This window comes from Gobius niger (assembly GCF_951799975.1).
Source record: "Gobius niger genome assembly, chromosome: 13".
In the NCBI taxonomy this organism is placed as follows: domain Eukaryota; kingdom Metazoa; phylum Chordata; class Actinopteri; order Gobiiformes; family Gobiidae; genus Gobius; species Gobius niger.
Genome location: NC_136864.1, coordinates 16,992,317 through 17,019,495, shown reverse-complemented (window position 1 = coordinate 17,019,495; position 27,179 = coordinate 16,992,317). Strand labels below are relative to the sequence as shown.

The following is a 27,179-nucleotide window of genomic DNA, read 5'->3' as shown; positions in this document are numbered from 1 at the left end:
ACAAGGTTCAAACTCCCAAAGCTCTAACGAAATGGTCAATTGTGGTTATTGCACTGCCGTATGGAAAGTTCATTGTTTTATATTGTCATTTACCTCCCATTGAATAAACCACTTTACAGCTTTTACAGATTGCTCTAGGTATTATTGGGCCAATGGTCTTACTTCTTGTGTGCATAGTGTATGACATCAAAATTTCGCCAGATGGCGGCAGTGTAAAGTCCATGTTTCTATTAATCCGAACACCAGTTCACTTGGGGACGCGGAATCTAACTAATAATGTTACTCACAACTGCTACATTACTTAATGTCAATTAAATGAGCTCTTTAGACAGAGTTAATTCTATGTCCTGTCATACCATAGACCGTAAACACCACAACTACTGCTTATGTTTATATGACTGTGTCTTTAATGGTTGAACAGGCGCATGAGATGGACAGAGTGCTCACTTCTTTGGCCAAATCTCACCAAAAACATAACATAGCACACTGCTTTTTTTTTTTTTTTTTTTCCAATGAATGAGTTGTTGCTTTATGTAGATTATTATATATAATGTGTTTTCTATAAATTGTCACTGTACTGTCCGTAACATCCGTAAAAGAGAAGAATCCCTCTGCTTTCCTTACACGATCTTTGCTCGTAAAGACTGGCCGCCAGCGGCAGCAGCAGCGACAGGCTACGGACCTACGGACACTGCGCTGTCGCTGAAGCACGATCCGCGGACTTTAAATCCTGCAAATCCCACCAGATTTTTTTTTTTTTAGCTCTGCGTCTTGCGTACACTTATTAAAAATGGCAAACCTTTAAAACGTATAGAGAATTTGTCGGAGAGGTGCACACCGGAAGAGGAGGAGGTGACAGCAGCGCCTGACAGGAGATTGACAGGTACAGGACACATGTTTCAAAAGTTGTGTGTTAGAGCTTTTAGATGGAGCATTCAGAGGTTGCATTAAAAAAGTTTGTGTTGAAAGTAAACATCGCGGGGTAATTAGTTGTTCAACTCACATTGTGCAAAGTTAACAGGTATATGCGGGCTCTACATGGCGGGAAAAGGCTGCGACTGCCTAGATCAATACTTACTTACACTAAGCCATGTCACTGAATGCAGCTCTGTCATCTTCTACTGACAATATTCAGTGGCTGAAAGTTGATTTCAATTAGAAGGTGCTGAAGAACTGATAAGGCAAATCATGATAATGCTTTCACAAGATAAGATAAGACAAGCCTTTATTGATCTCACAATGGAGAAATTCACTTGTTACATTCAGCTCTTAGAAACACTCAGGGTTTGCAATCAATGAAATAGTAAATAGAGATATGTAATATACAAAGACTACCAAAAAGTATAAACAATAAAAAATAAACCTACTATTATAAAAATATATATATATTAGTATTAGCAGTGCAGGCTAACAGTCATAGTGCAAGTTGTTGATAAAGTGACATAAGATATTCAAATGAATTAAGACCGATTTAGAAACACTGATTAACACTGAGTACTGTCGGTCCTTTATGTCCATGACAGTGTAGTATTTTACTTTTTCCATCATAAAAGAAGTAGCTTATAGCAAAGCCATTGAATTCCTTAGTTTAATGTAAACAGCACATGACTCTTTCAGATAAGATGGGGAAAGGATGAAGACTGGGAAAGGATGTAAGTGTAAAATGATTAGCCTGCTGTAGTTTGGCATTACCTCTTTTGTAAGGATCCTATATCACAGTCCCAAACATTCTCAACTTATGACATACTGTACGTGGTTTCAGATATGTGGCCTGAGGGTACCTGAACTACTGCTTCATTAGTGTATACTGGCTTTGGTTGTGAGATAGTCACATGCAAGATAACTTTGTCCCGGAAAACATTTCGATCTTCTTTTTTATCTATGCTTAATTATTGGATAGAAAAGGCGAATGCGTGTTGATTTCACTCAGAAATGATCAAACCATGTTTTCCAAATTGGGGATATCCTCAATTGTTTTCTTTGTCTTTGGATGCACAGGCTGATGCAGTATATGCCCCATGAATATGCCCCTTTCCAGTTGCACAAATTATGCTTTTCTGAATAGCATTATAGCAGATGGATCTGCGTGGTTTCTGATATTTTCTCTCAGGTCATGTATGATGTCAGCACTGACATGGAGTTAAAGTTTCTGAAGTATCACTGTAAAAGTAATTCTGTGAGGAAGGAAACATGATCAGTGTGTCTTTCTTTATTCCCAAACAACATGTCCATGTGCATTGAACTTGGGCAACCTAGTCATTGTCTTCTTTCGTTTCAGCTCCTCCCTCTTGTCTGTGGGCAGAACATAAGAATTCACTGCATTGTTTCCCAAACTAAGATGGAGCAAAGGCATCTCACTCCGGCCGCAGCTTAAGATGCAATAAATCAATGCTTTGCTTAGAGTGTAATTGCTGTATTATTCCAAACATTACAATACAAGTGCCAGATAGTGGACAACATGCTGGTAATGTTGCATCTGTATTCTGAAACCAACCAAAGTATGTTTCTGTTCTTGCTTTGAGCAGAGCTGTTCTTCATGTCAACAGAGGTTACTGAGATGGCTGTCCACTACTGCTCGCTGATAAATTTACAAAATGTTTACACATCAATTGGCAAATGATGAGTGTGTGTTTGTTTACAGTGAGCTAACTGTGCAATGCTGGATGTGTGAGTGTGTGACAGACAAAGCAGTGGGTTGTTTGGGAGAATAGCCTGTGTTTGTGCTTGCTTCAGACTGGGCTCCTGTTTGCTGTTGAACACTGTGGGCGGACTGTGTCCTCGTGTATCCATGTGAATCACATTTATTCATTCATACGGTCTGAGTGAGCCTACACTGGGCCCCTCAGGCATTCCTCCGGCCCCCAGACCTTGCCTGGACCAATCCAGTCCGCTCATGTCCACTTTTGGACACACTTCCGGTGCTGTGCACAAGTGGATTAAACCTTACATTGTAGAGAGCAGACTGATTTACAGAGGGCAGGTGTTTCCAGTTTGGAATTTTACTCTTTTACTTTACCTTAAAATAGACATAACAAAAGTTACTGGACTGAATGTTCCCTGAAACACACTGGCACCAGTCTATTTATTTCATTTTTGTGTGTAATTTCTGTGCATATGACTGTTGGCATTTCTCTGTCAATCCCTGCAGATGAAACCATGTGAGTGTGTGAGCCCTCAGCCTCTTGGACTGGTCATCGACACATATCTCACCTCAATGGACTGGGGGCCCTGTTTGCTTCAGGCTGACATTCTGTCATCCACCTGAGGTGTCCCACGCTCATCTGGGGCACTCCATGGAGCACATCCTGCAGGTATAGTGACAGAGAACACCTGGTGAGAGTGCTGTGAGACTGCATTGGTACATAGATGCTTTAGTTGATGCATGTGTTTGCATTAGTCAGTGGTGCAGACATGAGCTCACGCTGAAGAGCTACTGTTTCTTCAGGGGCCGGATTATCCACCTCAGTGTATGTGTGAACCCTGTTTAACCTCTCGATGTAAAGTCAACACATGACGTCATGAAGGAGTCTGGCTGTTTGTGACTCTCTGTGTTGGGCCAGTGTAGTTTGTGAGCATAGCTGTAGCACAAGGTGCAGTATTTACAGTGGGAAACCGTCTCAGCAGTAGCTTCTATAGAAGAATCTTTTCATGAAACAGGATGCTGTCCCGCCGCACTGTAGATGGCCGTTTTGTCTAAATACTGCTGTCAGTGCTGCACTAGAGACCATCAGCATCTGAGTGGAATGGCTTTATAATGGAAGCAGATTTGTTTGAAGATGCTTATGTCTTAGTCTTACTGGAGTTCATTCATCTCGGACACAAGTCTTTCAATTGGCTTTTTGATATTGGTTGACTGAAGTGGAAAGAGGAAGTGGGGTGGCCTGTTGAACAGGATGAGTTTGGAGAGAAGACGCTCCCAGAATAGCAGCCGCCGTGGTGAGTGTGCTTTTTGCGGAGAGTGTCTCTGAATGCTTGGAGGGCCTCAGGGGCCCAGACTGACAGAAGAGACCCCGGAGGAGGTTGGGGAGTGTGTGAGAGAGATACTCAAGTGTGTTATTTTAACCCTGAACTTCCTGTACAGTCCTGTTGCAGCAGAGCTTATTCAGAGGTGTACATCTGTCATCTGCATTAGTTACAAATGCTTCTGTCTCGTTCACTGTGCGCAGTGCAGAAGACAGCAGTGTGCACTCTCCATGGGCTGCATGGGGGGACACAGGTATTGCATTACCCCCGCCCCTGCCCCCAAGGATTGCCACACTGTCAGTGGCTTCCGGCACTAGTCTATGTTGGCCATGTTGTTAATGCATCAGGTTTCCTGATTAAGTGACCCTGTAATAGATCACCTTGTGACACTGGCAGCTCATAGCCACACACAAGCATGCAGACCTACAGCCTATTACTGCAATGTATCTACTGTAGTACTGTCTTACACTAAAGTAAACATTAAAAATCAAATAATCATAACAGTCTGTTTGGTGCTGTTTATCTCTCTGTTACACAGAAAATGTAATTCATACCCAGTGTTAAGTAATATCCAGGGGTTAAAAAAAAGGCCGGAAGAGTAGCTTACTTATTGACCGACCAGACTGCACCATTGTGACGCAACACTGCACACAACACACACATAGTTTTCATTACTTCAACAGTACAACTATTTTTTACTTTTATATTTTACTGCACTCTGAAAGGAAAAAGACTAGAGAGGATGATTCATTCAGGTAAAAAAACCCGAATTGAGCTCGTAAAGAGTGATCTCATCTCTAGATCCGGCCTGTCACCTGTGACCTTGGCTGCTCAGTAGGTCAGTGCTTCAGCAGATTGGGCAGAGAGTGGTGCTGCAGAGGGCTTTAGTTGTGGCCCTCTAAAATCCCACCTGTTAAGCCTGGAGCGACAGGGGAAAGCTAATAGCTCACACATTCACGTGTCCCTTCATCACTTCCTAGAAAGCCACACAAAGCAGGTTTACGTAAATGAGTGCACCTCTGTCTCTCTGTGTCCTCCTCTGTGGATTTGGTCAGTGCCCATTCACCTCAGGTCCAGCTCCCAGGTGATGTGGGTGGATTTTCTCTGAATACTGAGGAAATACAAATTTGAGTTCAGTTTAACAAATTACTATAATATTATATGAACATTTCAGAGCAGATGTGATGTTATGATGGCTGTGTGATTGGCTATTTACCTGAGGTATTACTCCACTCGCCCTCTTTGCTCTTTGTTGATGATAACGCAGCTTTTATCATAAAGCTGAAGCACATCTTGATGTCAGTTGAGTCACTGACCACAGCCTGGGGGTGTTTCAGATGACTAAGTAACACTGTCTGTTTAGTTAGTAGGGCAGGGACGATCCACTTTCGTCACGATACGATATGTATCACGAAACTCAGAGGCCGATCCGATACATTATGCGATACAGTAAGCAATTATGTTAACCTTAAAATGTGTAAAAAGTCACGTGTCCAAAGTTTATAAACCAAGTGCCATCTGTCATATATGGGAGTGTTAAGATTGAAAAGTGCATTAACACAAGATATAACAAACTGCTGTGTTACTGTTAGTGGAAAACAAAGGAGGGATGATGAAAGATGCCTCCAAACATGTATTGAAAGTATTGCGATACTTGATAAAGTATCGATACTTGGTATTGCGATCTCATCCGATATTTTTACCCAGTCCTAGTAGTCAGTCATTGTGGTTAGAACCACTACTATACAATTTTTCTGAACTCTAGTGGAGTTATTTTTTGGGGGGGTCTTGTAATAAGGTGGAAACAACTAATTGATTAATTCTCAACTAAGGCTGAACAATATATCGCGAAAAATACATTGCAATATTAGGCGATGCAATATCCGTTTCGCAAGAAGCCACAATGTATCGCAACATCACTAAAGCGTTCATCTAACTGAGACGGTCACATTCTTTGCAAACTCAACCAAACACAAACAATGCATTATAGCCAAACATTTAGTTAAAGTTTCTTGTTTTGGTCCTGTAGTCTTTTTTAAAAGGATCTCTATCATGCCATTTTAACCATTCCGAAGTAAAGTATAGGCATTTATATGATATATATTGTACCACTACCACTATGGAGCACTAATTTTTGTGATAAATAAGTATTTTCTGGAGGTATTCTTCCACCCCGGAAGACAAAACGCTTGGATTCAGTTAACTCCGCCCCCTCTCTCCGCTCATGCAACTTTACCGTAGTAGAAATATAAACATCACAACAAAAAGTTAAGCTATTTCACGATGCAGTTATAAGGAGTTGACATCAGCAACACAGCTTCGTCAATGGCTAACACGCGTTTTGATTGACTCACCGCTCTGCTCTGGCCGCTCCATCATCAGGTGTTTACAATATGGGACTCGCGTTGGTTATAAAAGATAATCCACTTTGATTCCTGCGAAGGTTCACCAAACATACATCAAGAGACAGTCACAGAAAAACACTATTTTGACTGCAGATGATGATGAAGATGATGAAGAGGATGAAGATGATGAAGAGGATGAAGATGATGATGACGAAGATGATGACGAAGATGATGACGAAGATGATAATGAAGATGATGATGATGATGATGATGATGAAGATGATGAAGATGAAGATGGAAAGAGCTCCTTCACTGCTTCCAGAGCAAACATGACATCTGTTCAGACACTCAGGGGACGAGTCAGGCACTTCTTTTTTTTTTTTTTTGCATTGAATGAAGACATTACATTACAAACGACGAGCACGTCCGTTCCGCTCTGACGACAGAACTGAGCGAGTCAGTCGTTTTCCAGGAGAGGGCGGAGCAGCTGCTCAGAGAGCAGGATTCAGGAGGCTTGACAGCATGATTGTTTTGACACAATTTGCTGAACAACTAGTATTTACTTAAATATTGCAATAAAATAGTTTTTGTGATATTGCACAGCCGTATTGCATATCAGCATCACAAGTTACTTCAATGTCGTTCAGCCCTAATTTTCATACACCTTTTAATAGCCATGCGATTCATCGATTGTAGTTAATGGTTTGGATGAGGGAAATGCAGTGTAAAATATGACTTTATTTATTTGTTTATTGTCTGAAATTTGTTTTTTCCATGGACAGAACTGCCCATTGAGATATAGTGGTGTAGCTCATGCACACTGCGTGTCGTCAGCGCCCAGGAGGTGGTGCCACACTCTGGACCTGTTTTTTATCTTCTTCCCTCCATCCAGCCCATTCAGGTTTCCAGATGGCCTTTAATACACTCACAAAATGACATGGCTGTGTTTTTTGGCCTCTCGGAGGAAGATTAACCCTGCTGATTAGGCCCCCCTCTCTCTCTGTCTCTCTGTGTCTCTCTCATCATCCTGCACCTTGTTCTCTCTCCTCCCCCTCCCTCCTCCACTCACACACGGCGCTGTGATTGGCTGCTTCTAACAGGACCACCGCTCACTGGATTGTTGCGACCACAGGACAGGAGGGGACGGGGAGGCGGAGGGATGGGGTGGATGTTGCCACGGTAATAGAAGAGGCGGAGAGGGCTGAATTGTGGGGGCAAAAAAAATAAATAAATCAAGTGTAGGGGAGAGCAAAGCGGGTTAGAGGCTGAATGGGAGAAAAGCAATAATAACCGCGAGGGATTAATGAACCGGCCGCGCAATCAGGAGCAACATTCGAGCCGGTGGTGAGAGCAGCCGCCCGTCACTGAAGCTGACCTGCCATTATGGACACTACAGCCTGCTGCCCGTGTTGAGGAAACTCATTCAAAAACAAAACTGAATGTGAATGTACATTAGCTAAATGACTACGAGCTGAGGCAAGGTAAGTGCCTGGACGTGCACTTGAGCGAATGAAGATTGTTGGAGGATATCATTTCCTTTCTGCAGAGTCAAGTTTGCAATTTTACTCCTTCACTGAACTAAAGTCATACAAGAACTAGAGGTCAGCAGTTCAAGGAAGATAGACTTTTTTTTTGCCTTTGCCACAACTTTCCTCCAGACAGCATTGGTCCCTGCTGGAGGTCACCATGTGCACTTTATATGACAATGTACAGGGTTCTTTATTCTTTAAACATTACGATTTGCCCTGAACGATATTGACCCGAATGACCCAAGATGCAGTGACACGCAGAAGACGGGATCTATGGTATCGTTGACCAGAAATTGAGAACTGTAAGGATTTGCTGATCACAATGGGAGAGACTGCAGAGTACCAGAGACTCCAGGAAACATCAGAGACGGAGCTTGAGCATTCACCCAGCGATGATGAGGAGGTACAAAATGAGAGTTATTTTTGATCAACAATCTCAATGGAATTTCATGTGATACGATATTGTTTTCAGTGACTATTCTCTTGTACATTTTATCAAGTCAATGATATATTGCAAATGAAAACATAACAGTAGTATTTTGTGAGGCCAAAAGTTTTCACTAAATGTATAATTTGTCAGCTAATTCAAACTGAATGAAAATAAACACGGGAGGGAATAGGGTCCAGATCCAAGCTTATAATAGATTTTTTTGTTTGTTTAAGACTAGCACAATCTGTTTACTAAAGTAACACCCATTCGATAGTATAGATTTTTGTTAAGGAAGAGCATGAAATTGTCATCTGTTACAGCCCACTCAATGACAGCACTTTCCGCCCACACTGAGGCAAAGTATTGAGCCCTGCGTCATGCGCTCACACTGATGAAGTACTGCTGACTGAGCCTGCTGACAAGCTCAGCTTCACACTCCATTCACATTTTACTACCTGCTTTACTCATTCCCCATGAAGTATAGTTTACATTGAGAACATTTTTCTCTGTCCCAGCTCTATCAAGTCTGCACTTGTTCTTAATGCTGTACTGTGCATTAGGCCAGTTTCTCCTTGACTCAAGTTAAGCCGCTAAACAGCACAGCTGCCCCAGTTTCACAGCTGCAGCTCAGTGCCAGAGACTGTGGTTTTCAGATGCATCCCATGCAGTAAAGACTTTCATGCTCATCCAAAACACAATAACCATCTGGATCGTCTCAGACTGCTGGACAAAGAAAACCTTCTATATCCACTACACAATGATAACTGTTTTCTTTGGGGCACGGGGACATTAATAAAAGCCGGTGGGGGTGATGTTTTGGTTCTGACGCATTATGTCAGTTAAGCCAAACAGTCAAAACAATATGGACACACATTTATCTGGGTCACATTGGTCCCATTAACCTCCACACAGCACATCACCAAACACTCTCCATCAACACGTCATCCCAGACAGATGAAGTGAGCCAGATAAAGGGAAATGAGAAAAAAAAGGAGCATCCAGACTCTGAGATCAGCGGATGATACACATCCACATAAACACACACAATACGCATCATAAAATAATACGAGATAGTGCTAATGTTTTTATTATCTTGCTTATTGCACTTGAAAGCGTGATAACAAAGATATTCCAAACTAGGATCATAATCTGTTTGTAATAAACAGTCGTGCCAGTATCTCACATATGCTCCTCACGTGCTACAGGGTTCTTTATTCTGAAAACATTTGTGCCTCAGTTGTCAGGTGTTTATCATCCTATGCAAAGACATTAGCAGTATTAGCAGTCCACAGTTTTTCATACCTCTGCTTCTATGTGTCATTTTGCAGTACTGTTATTTGTTCACCTTAAATCATTTGTAATAATCCAATCTGAATGCAATATATTTTGGCACCATCTAGTGGTAGTGTAGCGGATCTGTCGGCTGACCATTACTCACCTCTGACTAAAGTCCTCAGTCACTGCAGCAGCTGATAGTGGATACACATTCCTCTCATTCCCTTCATGGCTCACACAGAATCATATGTAACTTAGACCTGCCACCCCTCACATGGAGAATATGCCAAGGTAACATAACTTCAAACATATTTTTATGTAAACCTTTTCCATCTTCCTCTCCACCTGTTAATCACTGCGTTTCTGCCACTGATTAGCTAATGTCTGTTGAATCCAAAAGAAAGTGTTAAAGGTTACAACTGGCAAAGAAAGGTTCCAGTTATTAAGGTAGAACTTTTGTTTTATTGTAAATAGAGTCTTGCTAAAACATCTTCTGAAATGTAATACTTCAGAAACATTCCAACAATTTTCCTCCACCCAAAATCGTGCAGCACTATACTCTGCAGTAGTCGCCTGCTAAATGTTGTATTTTTTTAAAATTGTGTGCACTTCCTGTATATTTTATTTTCCTGTTCACTCCAGTATGATGTGTTTTTCTTAGTTTGCAGTCAGTTTGTCCCTTTGATTGTAAATGATACTATTTGAATGGTATACACTGATTGTCCTCCAAACACAAAAATCTGGCTCTGGTTTACCGGACATGTTCTCATTAGATAAATATACTGCTTCTGAAATAGGAGTGAAGTGAGCAGAGTCTGTTTTCTGATGCTGTGAGAGTCAGTGGAACAGTGTTTGTTTAAAGTCTGCTGTGGGGAGAGAGAGAGGGAGAGATGGCATTTTTGGTGGATTAGTGGCAGGAAATAAAGGCAACACCAAATAAAGAAGAAAATGCATCACTTTGGGTTCTGGGGCCGGGACTTTGAGCACAAGGAGAGGAAGGAAGGAATCAGCCTTTGATTCTGGGCTCTGGCAAAGAGGCCTCGCAGTAAAAGCTTTTTAAAGTTTGTTGTGTTGACTACACATCCATTGATCCTAAATGTTGAAGCCTCATACTGAAAACGTACGATGTTTGCATTCATCAAAAACTCATCAAAAATCTCAGGGGCTGTATTTTGTTGTGAATGAATGGTGCTATATTTACCACAGAACTCGACTCTCATGAACGTTCAGTTTTACCATTCAAAAACAAATGGGTAACACTTTAGATTACAGCTCACAAGTTCCATGTGCAGGTACAGGTACAGGTAACAAGAACGTAATTACCAATTTAAGTACAGGTCATTACACATTAAAGTGCAAGGTTTAATAAAGGTGTACAAAGTGTAAAAAAAAGGTGTACAACATGTAAGTGTACACGTAACAAAGGCGTACTTAGCGTCTCACTTAAATTACAGCCCACACTGACGTGTAGTTACACATTAGGCACATCTATATGACGGCCAAAACTACATGTTGTACACTGTTGTTACACTTTGCACCCCTGTAGTAACACTATACTAAACCTTGTGCTTTAATTTGTAATTACCTGTACTTACATGTGTAATAACTAAATCTTGTTCCCTGTACCCCACAGGGAATCCGCGGGCTGTAATTAAAGTGTTACCAATAAATGCATATATTTTAGTGTCAGAAGGCTGCATACAAAAATCATTAAAAAATATTAACAAAGTCTGAAAACCTCCTGAACACGCAGTTCCAGTTTTGGTACCAGTAATTTTTACGAAACAGTCAAGGTAAGTAAGTGGCTACATGTTAAGGGAATGGGAAATGAATGTAATGTGCCTGTGAGAGGGTGAGTTGAAGGGGGTTGCATCACAGGAAACGGCTCTCTTTCCTACAGCTGAATGTGACCCCTTGGCCCTTGATCAAATGCTCCTCTGGGCCGAATACCATGCAGCCTCTGTCCTCTGCACCACGCACTGCTCTGCCCTGCGCCAAGAGGGAGAGAGAGAGAGGGCGAAGAGAGAGTCCACAGAACACAAGCTTAGGATCCCAGCAGAGCAGACGGCTAAATGGAAGCCAGCGGGAGGCAGCAGCCAGCAGGTGACCCAGCAGTATATAAGACCTTGTGCTGAGCACATGCATCAGCTGACTGTGCAAGCGTGCATAATTGTTCTCAGAAGGCAGCCAGACACTCGCTCCGTCGTGGCATAAAATGTGAAACTAGAGACACTCCGAATCACTTGCCCAATTGGAGAGTCATTGAATCAGTGAGAGATTTTAGTTATTTTTAGCCCCACGCTTGATGGAAGGATGGAAAGCTAAACAGACAGTAGCTATATGTGTGAAACTGAGAGCGAGCCGGAGGGAGGCGGTGAAAGGAGAGAGGAAAGAGGAGTGACTTATTGGTGAAGCTTTGCAAGTTTGTGTCATAGTTGTGTGAGGACGACACATGGCTGGCCTGGACATCTATTCTTTGTGTTTCGGTTTTAAACACCACTGCGCTTCAGTGCTGGCTTAATGTCCCCTGTTTTTTGGAGGAAGATACAGTTCATGTTGGAGCTTTCCCAAAGGTTGCCCCGCCATGGAATGTAGTGGATTTGTGCCGACTGGAGGAAGTTTGTCTTCCCTCTTCAGGTCTGGATGTGGGACACAAGTGTGCCTCTGGAAACAGAATAGGTGCACATTGTGGGAGAAGTGAGACCAGACTAGCGGCCTCTTCTTGCCTTGTAAACGCCCAGATCCTGACTGAGGAATCAAGCATGAGGCGTATTGACAAGCTGAAGAAGACATTCCCCTTTCTAGCTCATTTTCATGTTTATCGGGTATGTTTATTGTTGTTTTTGTTGTTATTGTCGACTAACTAATTCTCGCATGGTAAAGCCTGCGGTTGACTCAGTTACAACGTTGTCTGATAAAAGTGCACTTTGTGGGAGTCTGACCGCAGCAGTCCTCAGGGAGCTTGTTGTTATTGCTGCAGGATGTGGAGATAGAGGACATGGCTGCGCTCTGGGATCTGTGTGCATTTCACAGCAGCATGAGGAATGAGTTCAGGCCAGAGGCATTACACACCAGGGGCTTAAAGTTGTTTCATTGCATCCCTATTACTTAAACTCTTGTCTTACATGTTTCTTGCTTTTCTTTCCTGCTTTTAGCCCATTTCTGATAACTTAAAGTTGTCTGTAAAGTGTACAAAAATGGGCACAAGTAACCCTCACCCCTCAAATATTACTCACATGGAAAGAGGCCCCGGAATGTTTTGTTTTTTGACACCATCCTGAGAAAAAAAACACTTTGATGCGAAGGAAAACATGTTGTGAATGTATAACCTGCACTAACATTTTGTTTTGTTTTTTGTACTTTCCTGTGCAATGGCCTTCACTGCAGTAGTAGTTGTGGTTAGCATCTTTTGTATTGATGGATTGAAAAAAAAAATCTAACGTTTGTCCCTGAGCTTAATAACATTGCGAGGGCCAACCTCTGGCTTCTCAAATGATTCAGAGCAGTTTGTTGTGTAGGTTCTCAGTTGTCCAGGAATTTTCCAGCATGTCGAAGTTTAAGCACAGTACAGTCAACGGTATTTAAATCTCTACTGCGATTTGGGTTTCAGGGCACACCAAACACCACCACAACCACAAATAATTTTATAGTTTCATCCTGTTGTAGTAGACAAATGTTTTTGTTTCATTGATTAGCCTTGACCACTGATTTAGAATAAAAATGTAGTGACATTTGATTAGATATTATCATCATGATTATCTCCATACAGCAATGAATGAGTTCAACAGTGCACATGGACACACTAGTTGGCAGGGCAAGACTTAGCAAGTAATTGGAAGTAACCTTTGCCCTGCCCATTTAAGAGGTCGAAATAAACGCCAGATTACTGCAGCCTGTGACATTTTCTCTGGACCTTGTAACCTTGTTGGAGCTGCACAGGAAGTAGTCCATTCAGGCTGCCTTTAATTACTGCTCAGTGACGTGACCTCTGCTCCCTGAGCCTCCACCCTTAAGGTTCGCCTGTCACTCTTCAGCGATGAGGCAACAGGCTGATTTAGTGTAATGTGCAGCAAGGGAGAAAACTGGCTGACCATTGTTGCATCCCAAAAAAAGGAGGTACATTTTGAAGGCTTAAGTGTTTGCAGATGATGTTTTGTGCATCTCTACAATGCATGAACATGCATGTATACGTCTGTGCTGGTTTACATTTTGGGGCTCACTGTCCCGCACTGGTGGTGGTGTTGACACCAGCTTAATCACTTCCGCATCCTGTCTAGTTCCTGTCTAAACTAACATTAGAGCTCTGAAGTTGATACTATGTGCATCATAAAGGTTTGTGTAAAACCTGACTGTTGTGTAATCTCTTGTAGAAGCTGGGCAGTGGCATGCAGTGTGAGGAGGGCACAGAATGGCTGGTGGAGCTGTTGATGGAGGTGCAGCTACAGCAGTACTTTCTGCGCATTCGAGACGAACTCAACGTCACACGGCTCTCACACTTTGATTATGTCAAGAACGAAGATCTGGAGAAGATTGGCATGGGCCGTCCTGGTAAGAGCTCATGCCCTGTGCCTATCTCTGTTTTTTCTACTTATTATTTGTTGGAAACCTTTTTTCCTTTGGGTATTTTTATTGTAATTAAAGATGCATTTTCAGTTAGCCCCTTTATCTAATAGTTTTCTTTCCTACAAATGGAAAAGGTTTGTTAAGGCATAAATCTATTACTGACTATTATGGCTTGGTCGTGGCTCAGTGTAGGCTCTTCCACTACTCCAAAAGTTGTTTGGACCCCGCTACGACCAGTGCAAATTTCAGTTTTGTCCTTGGCCACCTCAGTGTCTCGTCTGTACGCACTGCTCAAAGAGGGTGGAAACACTCCAGCCTGTTTCCAGGCTTGTATCTTATCATGTCTATTTCATTGCTTCAAGATCAATTTCAAAATCACAAAAATGCAAATAATCACAGTAAACCTACATTTGAAACAATTAAAGCCTTTTAAGTTTGATCCAGAGAGTGAGGGAACATTTCCAGCTGCCGCTTTGCTGTGAACTGCTACCTTTTTGTTCCCCTGTCTCTACTGTTCTCTGCGATAACATTGATGAGACTTTATTTTTAATCTGGTACTTTGTTTGTTTTCCTTTTTAAAGGGCAAAGGCGACTGTGGGAAGCTGTAAAAAGAAGGAAAACATTGTGCAAGCGCAAGTCCTGGATGAGCAAGGTACAGACTGACAACAGTAATACTAAAGATCAGTGTGTTTACCACATCGTTACTCCAGTCCTGTCAGGAAAAGATCAAGCAAAAACAAAGACTTCATGGAATTCTACTAGTAACCAATAATACAAACAAATACGCTTTTTCTAAGCACTTTACAACCAAACAAATGTATCCTTTCAATTTGTTTTTGTACTAAGTGTGTGGAGGTCTGTAATTACACCTGTCTGCTTCCGCCTCGGGCATGTCCCCCTTCAGTAATCTGCCTCTTCAGCCAAGCACTGGAGGCTGCACTGTCATCAGAAATACTTGAGGCAGAGACACCTATTTGAGGCCCACTTACCTCTGGGACAGACCACAGGGACCGGCTCTCACTCTCGCACAGACTGACTGACCACAGGGCTGCAGTGTTTTAAAAGGCTTATGTCATGTCTGGGTCAGTGTAAATGTGAAACCACACACGTCTCGCCACTGTTCATACCCAGTTAAATATGTTTGGCACAGGACGCTCTTTGCCTGATTGTATAAGCCGTTAAATGTGCTGTAAATTTACGGATATTAAAATGTTTGATGAAGGAAGACAAAAGCAACCACAACTTAAACATTGTCTTTTTGTAATTGCACTTTATTGTTGCCTAGGTGTTCAGTGGTAAGCGTCCTGAAGGAGATTTCCCGCAGCAGGGCCAGCCGGCGTCCTCCTTCCGAAAGCTCTCTCCGACTCCCCCCTTGGGCCTGGCCGAGGGCGTCCTGGCAGCTCAGACCGGAGCTGCTCTGGAGGGACAGCAGGCTCTCACGTGTCTCATCCCAGAGAAAGACCTTACTCTTTTGGAGAAACTCGGGGATGGCTCCTTTGGGGTCGTCAAAAGAGGGGAGTGGCTGACACCGGCGGGGAAGGTGGTAAGGATTCAGTCGTATTTATAAAAATGTTGTATACAGCATGACAATCTTTTTTAACAATTCTCCTGTGAGGTTTTTTTTTTTTATCACAACCTTTCCCTTTTTGTCCAGCTCAACGTTGCTGTGAAGTGTCTAAAAACGGATGTGCTGAGCCAGCCTGAAGCTTTGGAGGATTTCATCTGTGAAGTCAACGCTATGCACTCTCTGGACCACCAAAACCTCATTCGCCTCTATGGTGTTGTGCTTACACACCCAATGAAGATGGTGAGAAGTACATGATGCCTTTATGGAAATGCCTGACATAATACTGAAGTGTTATCGATGTTAGACAGAAATCTAGAGTCATGGATTTTGGCCAAGTTGACAAAAGCCACTGCTTAGGATGAACAGTCAATAACAAATGCTTTTGGGTGGGGCCAGAGAGCAAGGCTTGGCCCTATGAGGTCAGTAGTTGCGAATGAGATGAAAGTCAGGGAGGGCACAGGTGAGGCAGGTGGCCAAAGCCAGCATTACAACCACCAGTAATGGGTAGTTATACAGAAATGGCAGACTGGTATAACTCTTGCTTAATGTTAACTCTCTTTCCAGCTGTTTTCCAAATAAAAGAATAGCTGGGTGGATGCAGGAAGGAAGGGTGGATGTGGAAGCTGAATAAAAGTATGACCTTTTAGTGCTTAATGTGTTTTTCTCTCCCTCTCTGTGCCTATGTGTGTGTGAAGGTGACGGAGCTGGCTCCTCTAGGCTCTCTTCTGGAGCGGCTGAGGTGTGTGCGTCCCCAGGGGCCCGTGCTCATCCACACTTTGTGTCAGTACGCTGTGCAGGTGGCCTGTGGGATGGCTTACCTGGAGCAGAGGAGGTTCATTCACAGAGACCTGGCAGCCAGGTGCGTGCCATGCAGAGTGATGTCTTTTACACATCTTTTTAAATAGTCTTGTTGACGTGTTGAATGTTTTATGAGCATGGTTTTATAAGCAAGGGTTTGCTCATAAAAAATTAGTCACTATTTGGCTGGCTTTATCGGGTGGCGACATTTTATGTGTGTGTATATGTGACTCCTAAAACGCCCAAAAGCTTCACTTTATTACTAATCGTGTAAATTACTTTGACAACTTATTGAATAAGACGTTTGCCCTTTATGGGTTTTCAGTTCAGAATTTGTATTAAAAATGATTTGCTTTTAAGTATATACCTTTACTTTACAATTCATGTTTATATTATGTACGTATAATAATAATGACATTTCTTTTTAGGAACATCCTTTTGGCTTCAGCTCACAGAGTGAAGATTGGTGACTTTGGCCTCATGAGGGCGCTACCCAACAACCATGAGCACTATGTCATGCAGGAGCACCGCAAAGTTCCTTTTGCATGGTAGGTGAAAAAGGACAGGATAAGATCATATCATATCAAGGCTTTGTTTACGTGTTGTAGATGTAATGGACCCTGTTTACTGCAGGTGTGCTCCAGAGAGCCTGAAGACCAGAACCTTCTCTCACGCCACAGACACCTGGATGTTTGGAGTTACTCTGTGGGAGATGTTCACTCATGGCCAGGAGCCATGGCTTGGACTCAATGGAAGTCAGGTACACACAAGAAAACATGTTTTGCATTAAGATCTTTAAAAGATTTTTTTTTATTTTGTTTCATCTTATCTTTTGTAAAATTTAGATTCTTCATAAAATTGACAAAGAAGGAGATCGCCTTCCAAAGCCAGAGGACTGTCCACAAGATATTTATAATGTGATGCTGCAATGTTGGGCTCAGAAACCAGATGACAGACCGACTTTTGTTGCCCTCAGAGAGTTTCTTCTTGAGGTATGTTCAGAACAGTATTGGTTTACTCATTAGATTGTTTGGAGTATTGGAAATTAGGCTCCATCTAGTGGACACAGTATAGAGTATTTTTTTACTATGTGGTTTATATTGTGACATAATATTTTTCTGCTAGATACAGCCTTGGCCATAGTATTGTAGAAGCTCAATAAAGACACAGTTTTTTCTTTCAGACCATGCCCACAGACATGTGCGCTCTACAGGACTTTGATGAGCCTGATAAACTCCTAATCCAGATCAATGATGTCATCACAATCATTGAGGGAAGGTGGGAACAATGTTTGACAGAAAGAACTGCTGTTCATGAGCCTGTGTATATCCCGCCTCACCATCTCTGTGTTTTAGGGCTGAGAACTACTGGTGGCGTGGACAAAACAAACGCACGTTAAAAGTTGGCCAGTTCCCAAGAAACGTTGTGACATCTGTAGCAGGTTTATCGGCTCACGACATCAGCAGACCTCTGAAAAACAGCTTCATCCACACAGGCCACGGGGACAGCAACCCTCACCGCTGCTGGGGCCACCCCGACAGGATAGACGAGTAAGATCTTTGAATATGTGCTCAGCAATATGATGTTCAGAAGTGACCATCTTAGTGGGGAACAGTATTGACACCTCAAGTTGATGCAAGTGCACTTTTTTTCCTTGAAAGGCAAAGTAAATTCATAATTCTTTCTAAATATATTTTAGTGAGAGTAAAATTCGGCAGCAAAATCTACTGAAGTAACAGAATGTCTGGTTATTGTAGCATTCATAGTGATGAAGCCATAGCGCCAGTAGATGGCAGTACCACACCAGTAGAGACATTCATACTTTTAGACATAAGTTCCTTACAACCACTCTAACCTGTACTTGCTCTGTGTTCTCAGCTTGTACCTGGGTAACCCCATGGACCCTCCCGACGTCCTGACTTCAGATCTAAGCACTCGGCCCACACAGCTTCCTGGACGATCCAAAAGTGAGTGTGACCCAACAGCCCAAGTGTTTATAACGTAACATAAATAATACAGAAAGAGCAGAAAATACCCATAACATCATGAGCCGCAGGAAGAATAATTTCTGAACAAACTTTGTTTTCGCTTCTCTTAAAAGTTTCCGCCTGACATTTTTCTTTGTGCTTTTATCTCCTAATCTTCAATGCTGCTTTCTTCTTTGTTTCTTCTTCTCTGTGCGGCACTGGTATTATTTTTATTTTCTCCAGAAGAGCCCCCTCCCCGCCCGCCACAACCAGCAGTCTTGATCAAGAGTAAGTCTGGTCTCTCTCAGCAGCTGCTCACCCATTGCTCCTGCCCTCTCTGTTCCCTCTTAGCTCCACTCCTCAAAGGTATATCTCCTGTCTGTGAGTGTGCTACCGATTGCAGTGTAGTGCCAAGCTCCCCTCTTCTTATCTCTCTCATCTATCGCTCTCTGTATGTCACTCTTAACGGTTTGCAGTGTTGTTGCGGTGAGGCTTCACACTCAACCTGTGGCGTTTCAAATGGCATGTGGCACATTAAAGCTGGGGTTCCTGATTTTTCACGACACTTACAACTTTGAGATGTCTGAGCAAAGTTGGAAAACTTCCATAGACAGACACTGCACTGATTTACTCTTTGTTCTCTGTTAGGGATTGACAAATATGCACCGTATTTTCCGGACTATAAGTCGCTCTGGAGTATAAGTCGCACCAGCTATCACATGCAAAATAAAGAAGAAAAACACATATATAAATCGCACCAGCCTTGGCAATTACCTGGGCATGGAGACGTAACTGCACCGTTTACAAGCCTCTCCTGGCAGCACGTTGTTCAAGCACCTATTTGCAAACTCGTTCCTCTCGCTGTGGCCATCGAGCTTTTAGCCCGCAAATATCTTTTTTTGTTTTCTTCATTGCAGTAAGGTTAACCTACGGTTTTTGCCAGTACCTCACAAGTTTCTCGGACACTCCACACTTTTTTTTCTGCCGCTTGTTTAAATCTTCAGTGGTAAAGGAGTCGCAGATACTGGTACACAAGCCTAGAGTGCCCTCTAGCGGCTGTCTGTGTGAAAATAACAAATATGTGAAATTATATATTTTGATATATAAATCGCATCTGAGTATAAGTTGCACCCCCAGCCACACTATGAAAAAAGTGTGACTTATAGTTCGGAAAAGTATGGTACTAGATTATGATGCAGGTGAACATGTGCTGTGACTTATTTTTCTCCCGTTAAGTTACTGCCTTTACAATCTAGTCCTTGGTGGCTAAAGAAATGTATAATAATCAGGTACCTCATCTCTAAAGGTCCTTGACGTTTTCAAATACTTAGGGACACCTATGTATTGGTTTTATATAAAAATAAATAAAAGAAAGTGTATGTATTGTGTATATATATTGTTTGTCTTGGTTCCCTCAGAGCCCTGTTATGATCCAGTAAATGAGGAGGAAGATGTGTCTTCAACAGGACTCAAGAGACTGTCCCTCCATAAGACTGCTTCCGTCAAAGGGTTGAAACTCAAACCTGCAGCCTGGGTGTCAGCTTCCAAACAGGGAAGTCGCCTTTCGAGCCAGAACCTCTCTGAAGTGTCCCTCATTGACTTTGGAGAGGAGTATATCCCCACAGCACCCTCGCCCTCTCCTGTGGTAGAGCTGCAGATCCCCACTTTAGCTAAGCTGGCTTTGGAAGCAGACAATATCCTGGACCGTACCCCTCCACAGAGCCCCTCCAGAACATTGCCTCGCCCCCTGCACCCAACACCTGTGGTGGACTGGGATGCCCGGCCACTGCCTCCTCCCCCTACTTATGATGATGTTGCCCAGGACGAAGACGATATGGAAGTAAGTATGGCTCTTATATTAGAGATCATTCAAAATTAGTAGTTGTAATATTGCAATGTTTTTTAAGGTGAGCTCCATCAACAGCACTGAGCAGCCCAGAGAGGAGCACAGCGACGAACCTTTGACCTCTGGAGAACCCATGGAGGAGTCTAGCACTCCACAAAGTTCAAACAAAGCAGGCCTACAGGACAATCTGTTTCTTCCCACTAAGCAGAGCCAGAGTTGCTCCAGTGCGTTCTCCCAGTCCGCAGAGATCTTCCAGGAGCTACAGCAGGAGTGCATGAGGAGGCTACATGTGCCTGTAGCCACTGCAGTTAACTCTACTTCTCCTTCACTCAGCTCTGGTCTTCAAACCCCTCTGACCCTTGCCTCCACTGAGGACAAGCCTCTCATTCCTCCACGTGTGCCTATACCACCCCGGCCCATAAAAAAAGGCGACTACTCTTCCCCTCGCTGGTCTCAGGACCTGTCTCTGTCACCCTCTCCTGCTGACCCCTTGGAGGAGCTGTTAGACCCAGACCACAATCAACCTCCACAGATTCCCCCCAGGGACCCCCTCTCTGAATCCCGTACCCCCAGCCCTCTGAGCCTGGTAGTGGGCTCTCCTCAGCCTCGTGTGTACTCCATTAGTCCAACACAGTCCCACAGCGTCTATCTCTCCTCTCACACCTACGGGACCTACCTCTCAACATCTCCAGTGAAGGCCATGCCCACCACACACAGCTTTGCCTCTGATCCCAAATACGCTGCAGCCAAAGTTATCCAGGCCCCGGGAAAGGAGCCTGCCAGTAAAGGCCCCTGTATTTTGCCCATTGTCCGGGATGGGCGCAAAGTCAGTAACACTCATTATTACCTTCTGCCAGAGAGACCACCTTACTTAGACCGCTATGACCGCTTCTTCCGGGAGGCTGAGAGCTTTCCTTCCACTCCTGTGGAGGAGCGTCTAGGGCGGCAAACTATCATGGCTACAGTCAAACCCATGGTGATCAACAGCCAGACCCTCCCAGGACATTCCCTGGGACAGACGGCTGTGCAGACCAGAGACCTGAAAGCTAATTTCTCCACCAACAACAACAGTGGTCTGGGCGGCCCACGCGTTGGCATGAAGACTTCAGTGAGTCTGCCCCGGGTCTGCACAGATGGGCTCGCAGCACCTCTTTCCTGCCCTGAGACAGATGGAGGGCCCTCAGCAGACCTCATCAGAATGGTAAAATCACAGATTTTTACTTTTGTAAAATGATATAGTTTATTCATTATATATGTACCATAATTATCCATCCATCCATCCATTTTCTTCCGCTTTATCCGGGGCCGGGTCGCGGGGGCAGCAGTCTCAGCAGAGATGCCCAAACTTCCCGATCCACACACACCTCCTCCAGCTGTTCTGGGGGGACCCCGAGGCGACACCAGGCCAGCTCGGAGACATAGTCCCACCACCGTGTCCTGGGCCTTCCACGAGGCCTTGTCCCACTAGGACATGCCTGGAACACCTCCCGCGGGAGGCGACCAGGAGGCATCCGAAACAGATGCCCGAGCCACCTCAGCTGGCTCCTTTCGACGTGAAGGAGCAGCGACTCTACTCCGAGTTCCTCCCGGGTAACTGAGCTCCTCACCCGATCTCGGAGGGTGCGCCCAGCCACCCTGCGAAGGAAACTCATTTCGGCCGCTTGTATTCGCGATCTTGTCCTTTCGGTCATGACCCAAATCTCATGACCATAGGTGAGGGTGGGAACGTAGATCGATCGGTAAATCGAGAGCTTTGCCCTCCGACTCAGCTCCCTCTTCACCACGACAGACCGATACAGCGACCGCATCACTGCTGACGCCGCACCGATCCGTCTATCGATCTCACGCTCCATCCGTCCCCCACTCGTGAACAAGACCCCGAGATACTTGAACTCCTCCACTTGAGGCAAGGACTCCCCACCGACCTGAAGAGGGGAAGCCACCTTTTTCCGGTGGAGAACCATGGCCTCGGATTTGGAGGTGCTGATCCTCATCCCGGCCGCTACACACTCGGCTGCAAACCGCCCCAGTGCGTGCCGAAGGTCCTGGTTCGTTGAAGCCATCAGAACAACATCGTCCGCAAACAGCAGAGATGAGACTCTGAGGCTCCCAAACCGGACACCCTCCGGCCCCTGGCTGCGCCTAGAAATTCTGTCCATAAAAGTAATGAACAGAACCGGTGACAAAGGGCAGCCCTGGCGGAGACCAACACGCACCGGGAACAGGTCTGACTTACTGCCGGCAATGCGAACCAAGCTCCTGCTGCGGTCATACAGGGAACGGACAGCCCTTAGCAGAGGGCCCCGGACCCCATACTCCCGGAGCACCCCCCACAGGGCACCACGAGGGACGCGGTCGAACGCTTTCTCCAGATCCACAAAACACATGTGGACTGGTTGGGCGAACTCCCACGAACCCTCGAGTACCCGATGAAGGGTATAGAGTTGGTCCAGTGTGCCACGACCAGGACGAAAACCGCATTGTTCCTCCTGGATCCGAGGTTCAACTATCGGCCGGATCCTCCTCTCCAGCACCCCGGAGTAGACCTTACCGGGGAGGCTAAGGAGGGTGATTCCTCTGTAATTGGAACACACCCTCCGATCCCCCTTCTTAAAGAGAGGGACCACCACCCCGGTCTGCCAATCCAGGGGCACTGTCCCCGACCGCCACGCGATGTTGCAGAGACGTGTCAGCCAAGACAGTCCTACAACATCCAGAGACTTAAGGTACTCAGGGCGAATCTCATCCACCCCCGGAGCCTTGCCACCAAGGAGCTTTCTCACCACCTTGGTGACTTCAGCCCCGGTGATGGGCGAGCCCACCTCCGAGTCCTCAGCCTCTGCTTCCTCATTGGAAGACGTGACGACGGGATTGAGGAGGTCCTCGAAGTACTCCTTCCACCGCCCGACGACATCCCCAGTCGAGGTCAGCAGCCCCCCACCCGCACTGTAAACAGTGCTGGTGAAGCACTGCTTCCCCCTCCTGAGGCGCCGGATGGTTTGCCAGAATCTCTTCGAGGCCGACCGATAGTCTTCCTCCATGGCCTCCCCGAACTCCTCCCAGACCCGAGTTTTAGCCTCCGCGACCGCCCGAGCCGCAGCACGCTTGGCCTGCCGGTACCTCTCAGCTGCCCCAGGAGTCCCACAAGCCAATAAGGCCAGGTAGGACTCCTTCTTCAGCTTGACGGCATCCCTTACTTCCGGGCGCCACCACCGGGTTCGGGGATTGCCGCCGCGACAGGCACCAGAGACCTTACGGCCACAACTACGAGCAGCCGCATCGACAATGGAGGAGGAGAACAGAGTCCACTCTGACTCCATGTCCCCCGCCTCCCCCGGAATACCATAATTACATTATTGTAAAAAATAATAATAAAAGAAAAGAAATCATCTTCATTTCCATAAAATAATGCAAATGCAGCTTTTGCATTGTGTGATTCAATTGTCATTCTTCTGAGAAAGTGAATATTATGCCATATGGCAGTTCCACCCAGATTTCTATTTATTTGAAAAGGCAAGTTAATGGTGTGTTTCTGCTCCTCTCAAGAATTCTAGACAACATTTCTAAAAGCCTGAAAATATTCCATTAAAATATTATCTAGCGACAAAGGATCAGCTGAGAGGTGAAAAATAACAGCCTATTGTACTGTTTAGGCAGTTGGCAGTTCATTTCCCTCTTTGACCCATATTGAACTTGAGTTCAAAATCACTACAAGCCTGTGTATTGATGGGGTCTGTGGCCTTTGCAGTGGATATGATCAACTGATGGACCAATTGGGAGTGGTATTGATAACATTCACTTTGAAAACGTACTAGCTGAAGGCGTCTAACTACTGATAGAAACCAAATGATTGATTGTTTTAAATAATTCAGCTTTACTCATGATTTATGTCTATAGGAATGTCAGTGGTTCAAAATTATCTTGTGCCTCCACCTTAATTAGGTGCAGGAGGCAGTACATGGAGTGACCATAGAGGAGTGCCAGGCGGCGCTGCAGCACCACAGCTGGAACGTCCAGAAGGCTGTGCATTACCTGAAGGTGAGACAGTTAACTGATGGTGAAAGCTTTGTTGTGATGGTAAAGACGTGAAAGTCTCATGTGGACCATTGTGTAGTAAAACTGAACAATGTAACTGAGCCGAAATGAGCTGCTGTGTCCTTGGAGATCCCTTTAGACCACGGCTTTAACAAATAGATATCTGTAATATCTATTTGAAACAATAAAACTCAACAGGCAGATGGTGTTTGTTACTGTTGTTGTCAACCTAATGCTGATCTTGAACAGAAATGAGGCCATTGCAGCAGCAATGACCATTAACTAGTGAATCCCATAGACTTGGAGTTTCTTGTGCCCTCATCATGCTGTGCTTAAAAGGGGCAATATATGTTTGGATAATACTCTGCCTGAGACAGCTTCACGGTGTATATTAAAACTGGCAACACTTTGATCAGTTTTCCATAACCAATCTGTGCCCAACTTCCTTTATTTATTATCTGGTGCTTTTTCATTGTTGCAGGTGGAGCAGTTGTTCTGCCTGGGCCTCAGGAGCAGGACAGAGTGTCTGAAGTTCTTGGAGATGTGTGACTGGAATTTGGAAGTGGCCAGTACCCAGATGTTGGATAACTATGGATCAGCAGCAAGACATAGGTATTAGAGGACCATGGAGTTTAACTCTTAGAATCACATAATGTCTATACAATATCATATATACAATATGCAATATCAAATGACAAAGTTAGTAATATATATGTTTAATATACAGAGATTACAATACTGAAATCTGCTGCACAATTAAAAGAGAAGAAGCTTAAAAAAGGACTAAAATCAATGGTATCTACAGTCAAATATGCTAAACTGCAGGAAGACGATTTTCTAACTCCTGATTTATATTGGAGTGATGTGGAAAAGCAGTGTTTTCTCTAGACTTATTTATTTGATGGGGGAGGATACATCATACTTTGATTGTCATTGGGTAATCAGTGAAACAGTGTTAATAATAGCCTAGGCTGAAGTGCAACATCTGTCCCTCAAACAGCGACATGGTTTTTAAACAGATATTATAAGGTTGATAATGAGCTGTAAATGCACCATAAATGATGCTACAATGAAGCAACAATAACCAACTTGTTCTCATTTGCAGGCGGTGACAGGAGCTTGTGTGGCCTGCTTGAATAGACTTTGATATAAACTTCATCAAAAGACGGCCCTGTCTTTTATGGAAGGATGAGCGGATTTCTATTTGCACAGAATTACAAACATGTTTTTATATGGAGTGAAATGTCAGCGACCTGATGCTTTGGGGGTTGAATAATATTTTTGCACTTGGACACAATGCTTGTCTGTATATACTGAGTACATCCTTGACACACAGTCTAGGTGGTCTTGGTGATATCGAAAGAGTAATGGGTACTAATACTTCTTACTTTCAGTAAGAAGTCGTCACAGAGTGGGGCATTTTACTGCCACCATATTACTCAATTACTTTAGTAAGCACTTAGCACCGCAACTTTACATGCCTCAGCTTCATTGCTTGCCATCTTTATGTTTTCTGCATGTGTCTGCAGTTCACATCAGCAACGCAGTGCGCTTTGGCCCATGCCTCACATCGCTTATCATCCATTAAAGCGGTAAAATGGCAATACTGTATATGAGCAGCAGTTGTAGAAATGGCAAGAAGGCAGGTTTGATTATGTCGGACAAAACTTCACAGACCAAAACACAGAACAGTCTTGGCTAATGCTACTTTTAAATTGGCAAAGTCTGAGTTTAACACCACAAATGCAGTATTATGTTGAAATCCAATTAAATAACAAACTACTTCATTCTTCCCACTTTTTCCCCTGGCATTAGGTCGGTGTCAGCCTGGAACTAAAACTTTTCTTCTCTGCCAAGAACTTTGAAAACACTGCCTTGACTTAAGAGGCGTAAAACTGTGTTGGGTTATACTGTAGATGTATGCGAGGATACGAGGATGTACAATGTTTTGTTTTATAATGACAACCTTCTGTAAAAGCTTGTCCCATGTGCAATAACGACACTGTACCCTTCTCCGTATGACTTTTGTGTTTTAGTGACAGAAACGGTCTCCATGATCATTAAAGTGGGGCTCTACTACATCTACTGTACGTGTTTGTCTGTCTGATACCATGCTGCTGTAGGACCCATAAAGGAACTGAACTGAACCCAAGAGTCAATCCTCATTTTTGTATTGAAAGGTTCCTGTTTTGTATATGTTCTTGTTCAACAAATGTGTTTTCATGTAATTTTCTTTCTCTATTTCTGTGTTGGTTCATATGTGTTTTGTCTACTGAGCAGTTTCTGTTTCTAGTGTTGATAGAATTGTGAAAAAAAAGAAGAAAAAAAGACCATGCTGCCGAATACAAATGTATTTTTTATTAAAATATTTTATTATTTTCTACCTCCATTTTGTTTTTGCATCATTTACAAACATATTGTATAATTCATTTAATAGATTAGGCTACGATTGAACTGTCCCTGACACCTCTACACCTTTCACTGTAGTGAAAGGTAAGTGTCAACATACTGACCTGTTTGAATTAACATGTTCACTTTGGTATTAATATTTGACTTTGTTAATGTGGGCAATGCACATTAATGAATACAAACATGTACATGTATTATTACACCTTGTAGTGCATTTCAAGATGATCAAATTGCTTTACAAGCATTTTCACTCTGCTCTCTTGTTGCAATAGTAATTAAATTACAACACTTGGTGGTGAACTTCTGTGGCCACACCTGCCCTGAGTAAAGCAAAGGAAATGAGGCTGCTACCAGAGTCATTTGAACCTTTGATCACCACACCACGTTCATACCAAGACACAACGAGTTAAGTGTCTTCCCCAAAGACCGTGGGAGTGTGCGGTGGTCGCGTT

The 27,179-nt window shown here is 43.9% G+C and overlaps 1 protein-coding gene across 4 annotated transcripts; it reads left to right on the top strand.

The window, feature by feature from the left end:
• Window positions 1-781: 781 nt before the first annotated feature.
• On the top strand, window positions 782-26,654 carry LOC306972133 (activated CDC42 kinase 1-like). 4 transcript variants are annotated; one of them, XM_079568622.1, is made up of 19 exons: window positions 782-883; window positions 3,149-3,311; window positions 13,913-14,090; window positions 14,687-14,757; window positions 15,391-15,648; window positions 15,760-15,912; window positions 16,368-16,531; window positions 16,899-17,018; window positions 17,104-17,230; window positions 17,316-17,462; window positions 17,654-17,748; window positions 17,826-18,020; window positions 18,349-18,437; window positions 18,681-18,725; window positions 19,856-20,277; window positions 20,345-21,484; window positions 24,226-24,321; window positions 24,800-24,930; window positions 25,424-26,654. In XM_079568622.1, the coding sequence occupies exons 2-19, from the start codon at window positions 3,294-3,296 to the stop codon at window positions 25,428-25,430; spliced, it is 3,456 nt and encodes a 1,151-aa protein (XP_079424748.1). In that variant the 5' UTR covers window positions 782-883; window positions 3,149-3,293; the 3' UTR covers window positions 25,431-26,654. The 4 variants fall into 4 exon arrangements, with proteins under 4 accessions (XP_079424748.1, XP_079424746.1, XP_079424745.1 ...); XM_079568620.1 differs by lacking the exons at window positions 782-883; window positions 3,149-3,311 and adding an exon at window positions 8,083-8,240 and having other exon boundaries at window positions 18,684-18,725; XM_079568619.1 differs by lacking the exons at window positions 782-883; window positions 3,149-3,311 and adding an exon at window positions 8,083-8,240.
• Window positions 26,655-27,179: the final 525 nt, after the last annotated feature.

Bases quoted from the DNA above. Each gene is read 5' to 3' on its own strand.
- LOC306972133 (XM_079568619.1), top strand. From the start codon at position 8,160: ATGGGAGAGACTGCAGAGTACCAGAGACTCCAGGAAACATCAGAGACG. The intron at 14,091-14,686 runs GTAAGAGCTCAT...TCCTTTTTAAAG, and splicing joins GATTGGCATGGGCCGTCCTG to GGCAAAGGCGACTGTGGGAA. The intron at 24,322-24,799 runs GTGAGACAGTTA...TCATTGTTGCAG, and splicing joins AGGCTGTGCATTACCTGAAG to GTGGAGCAGTTGTTCTGCCT.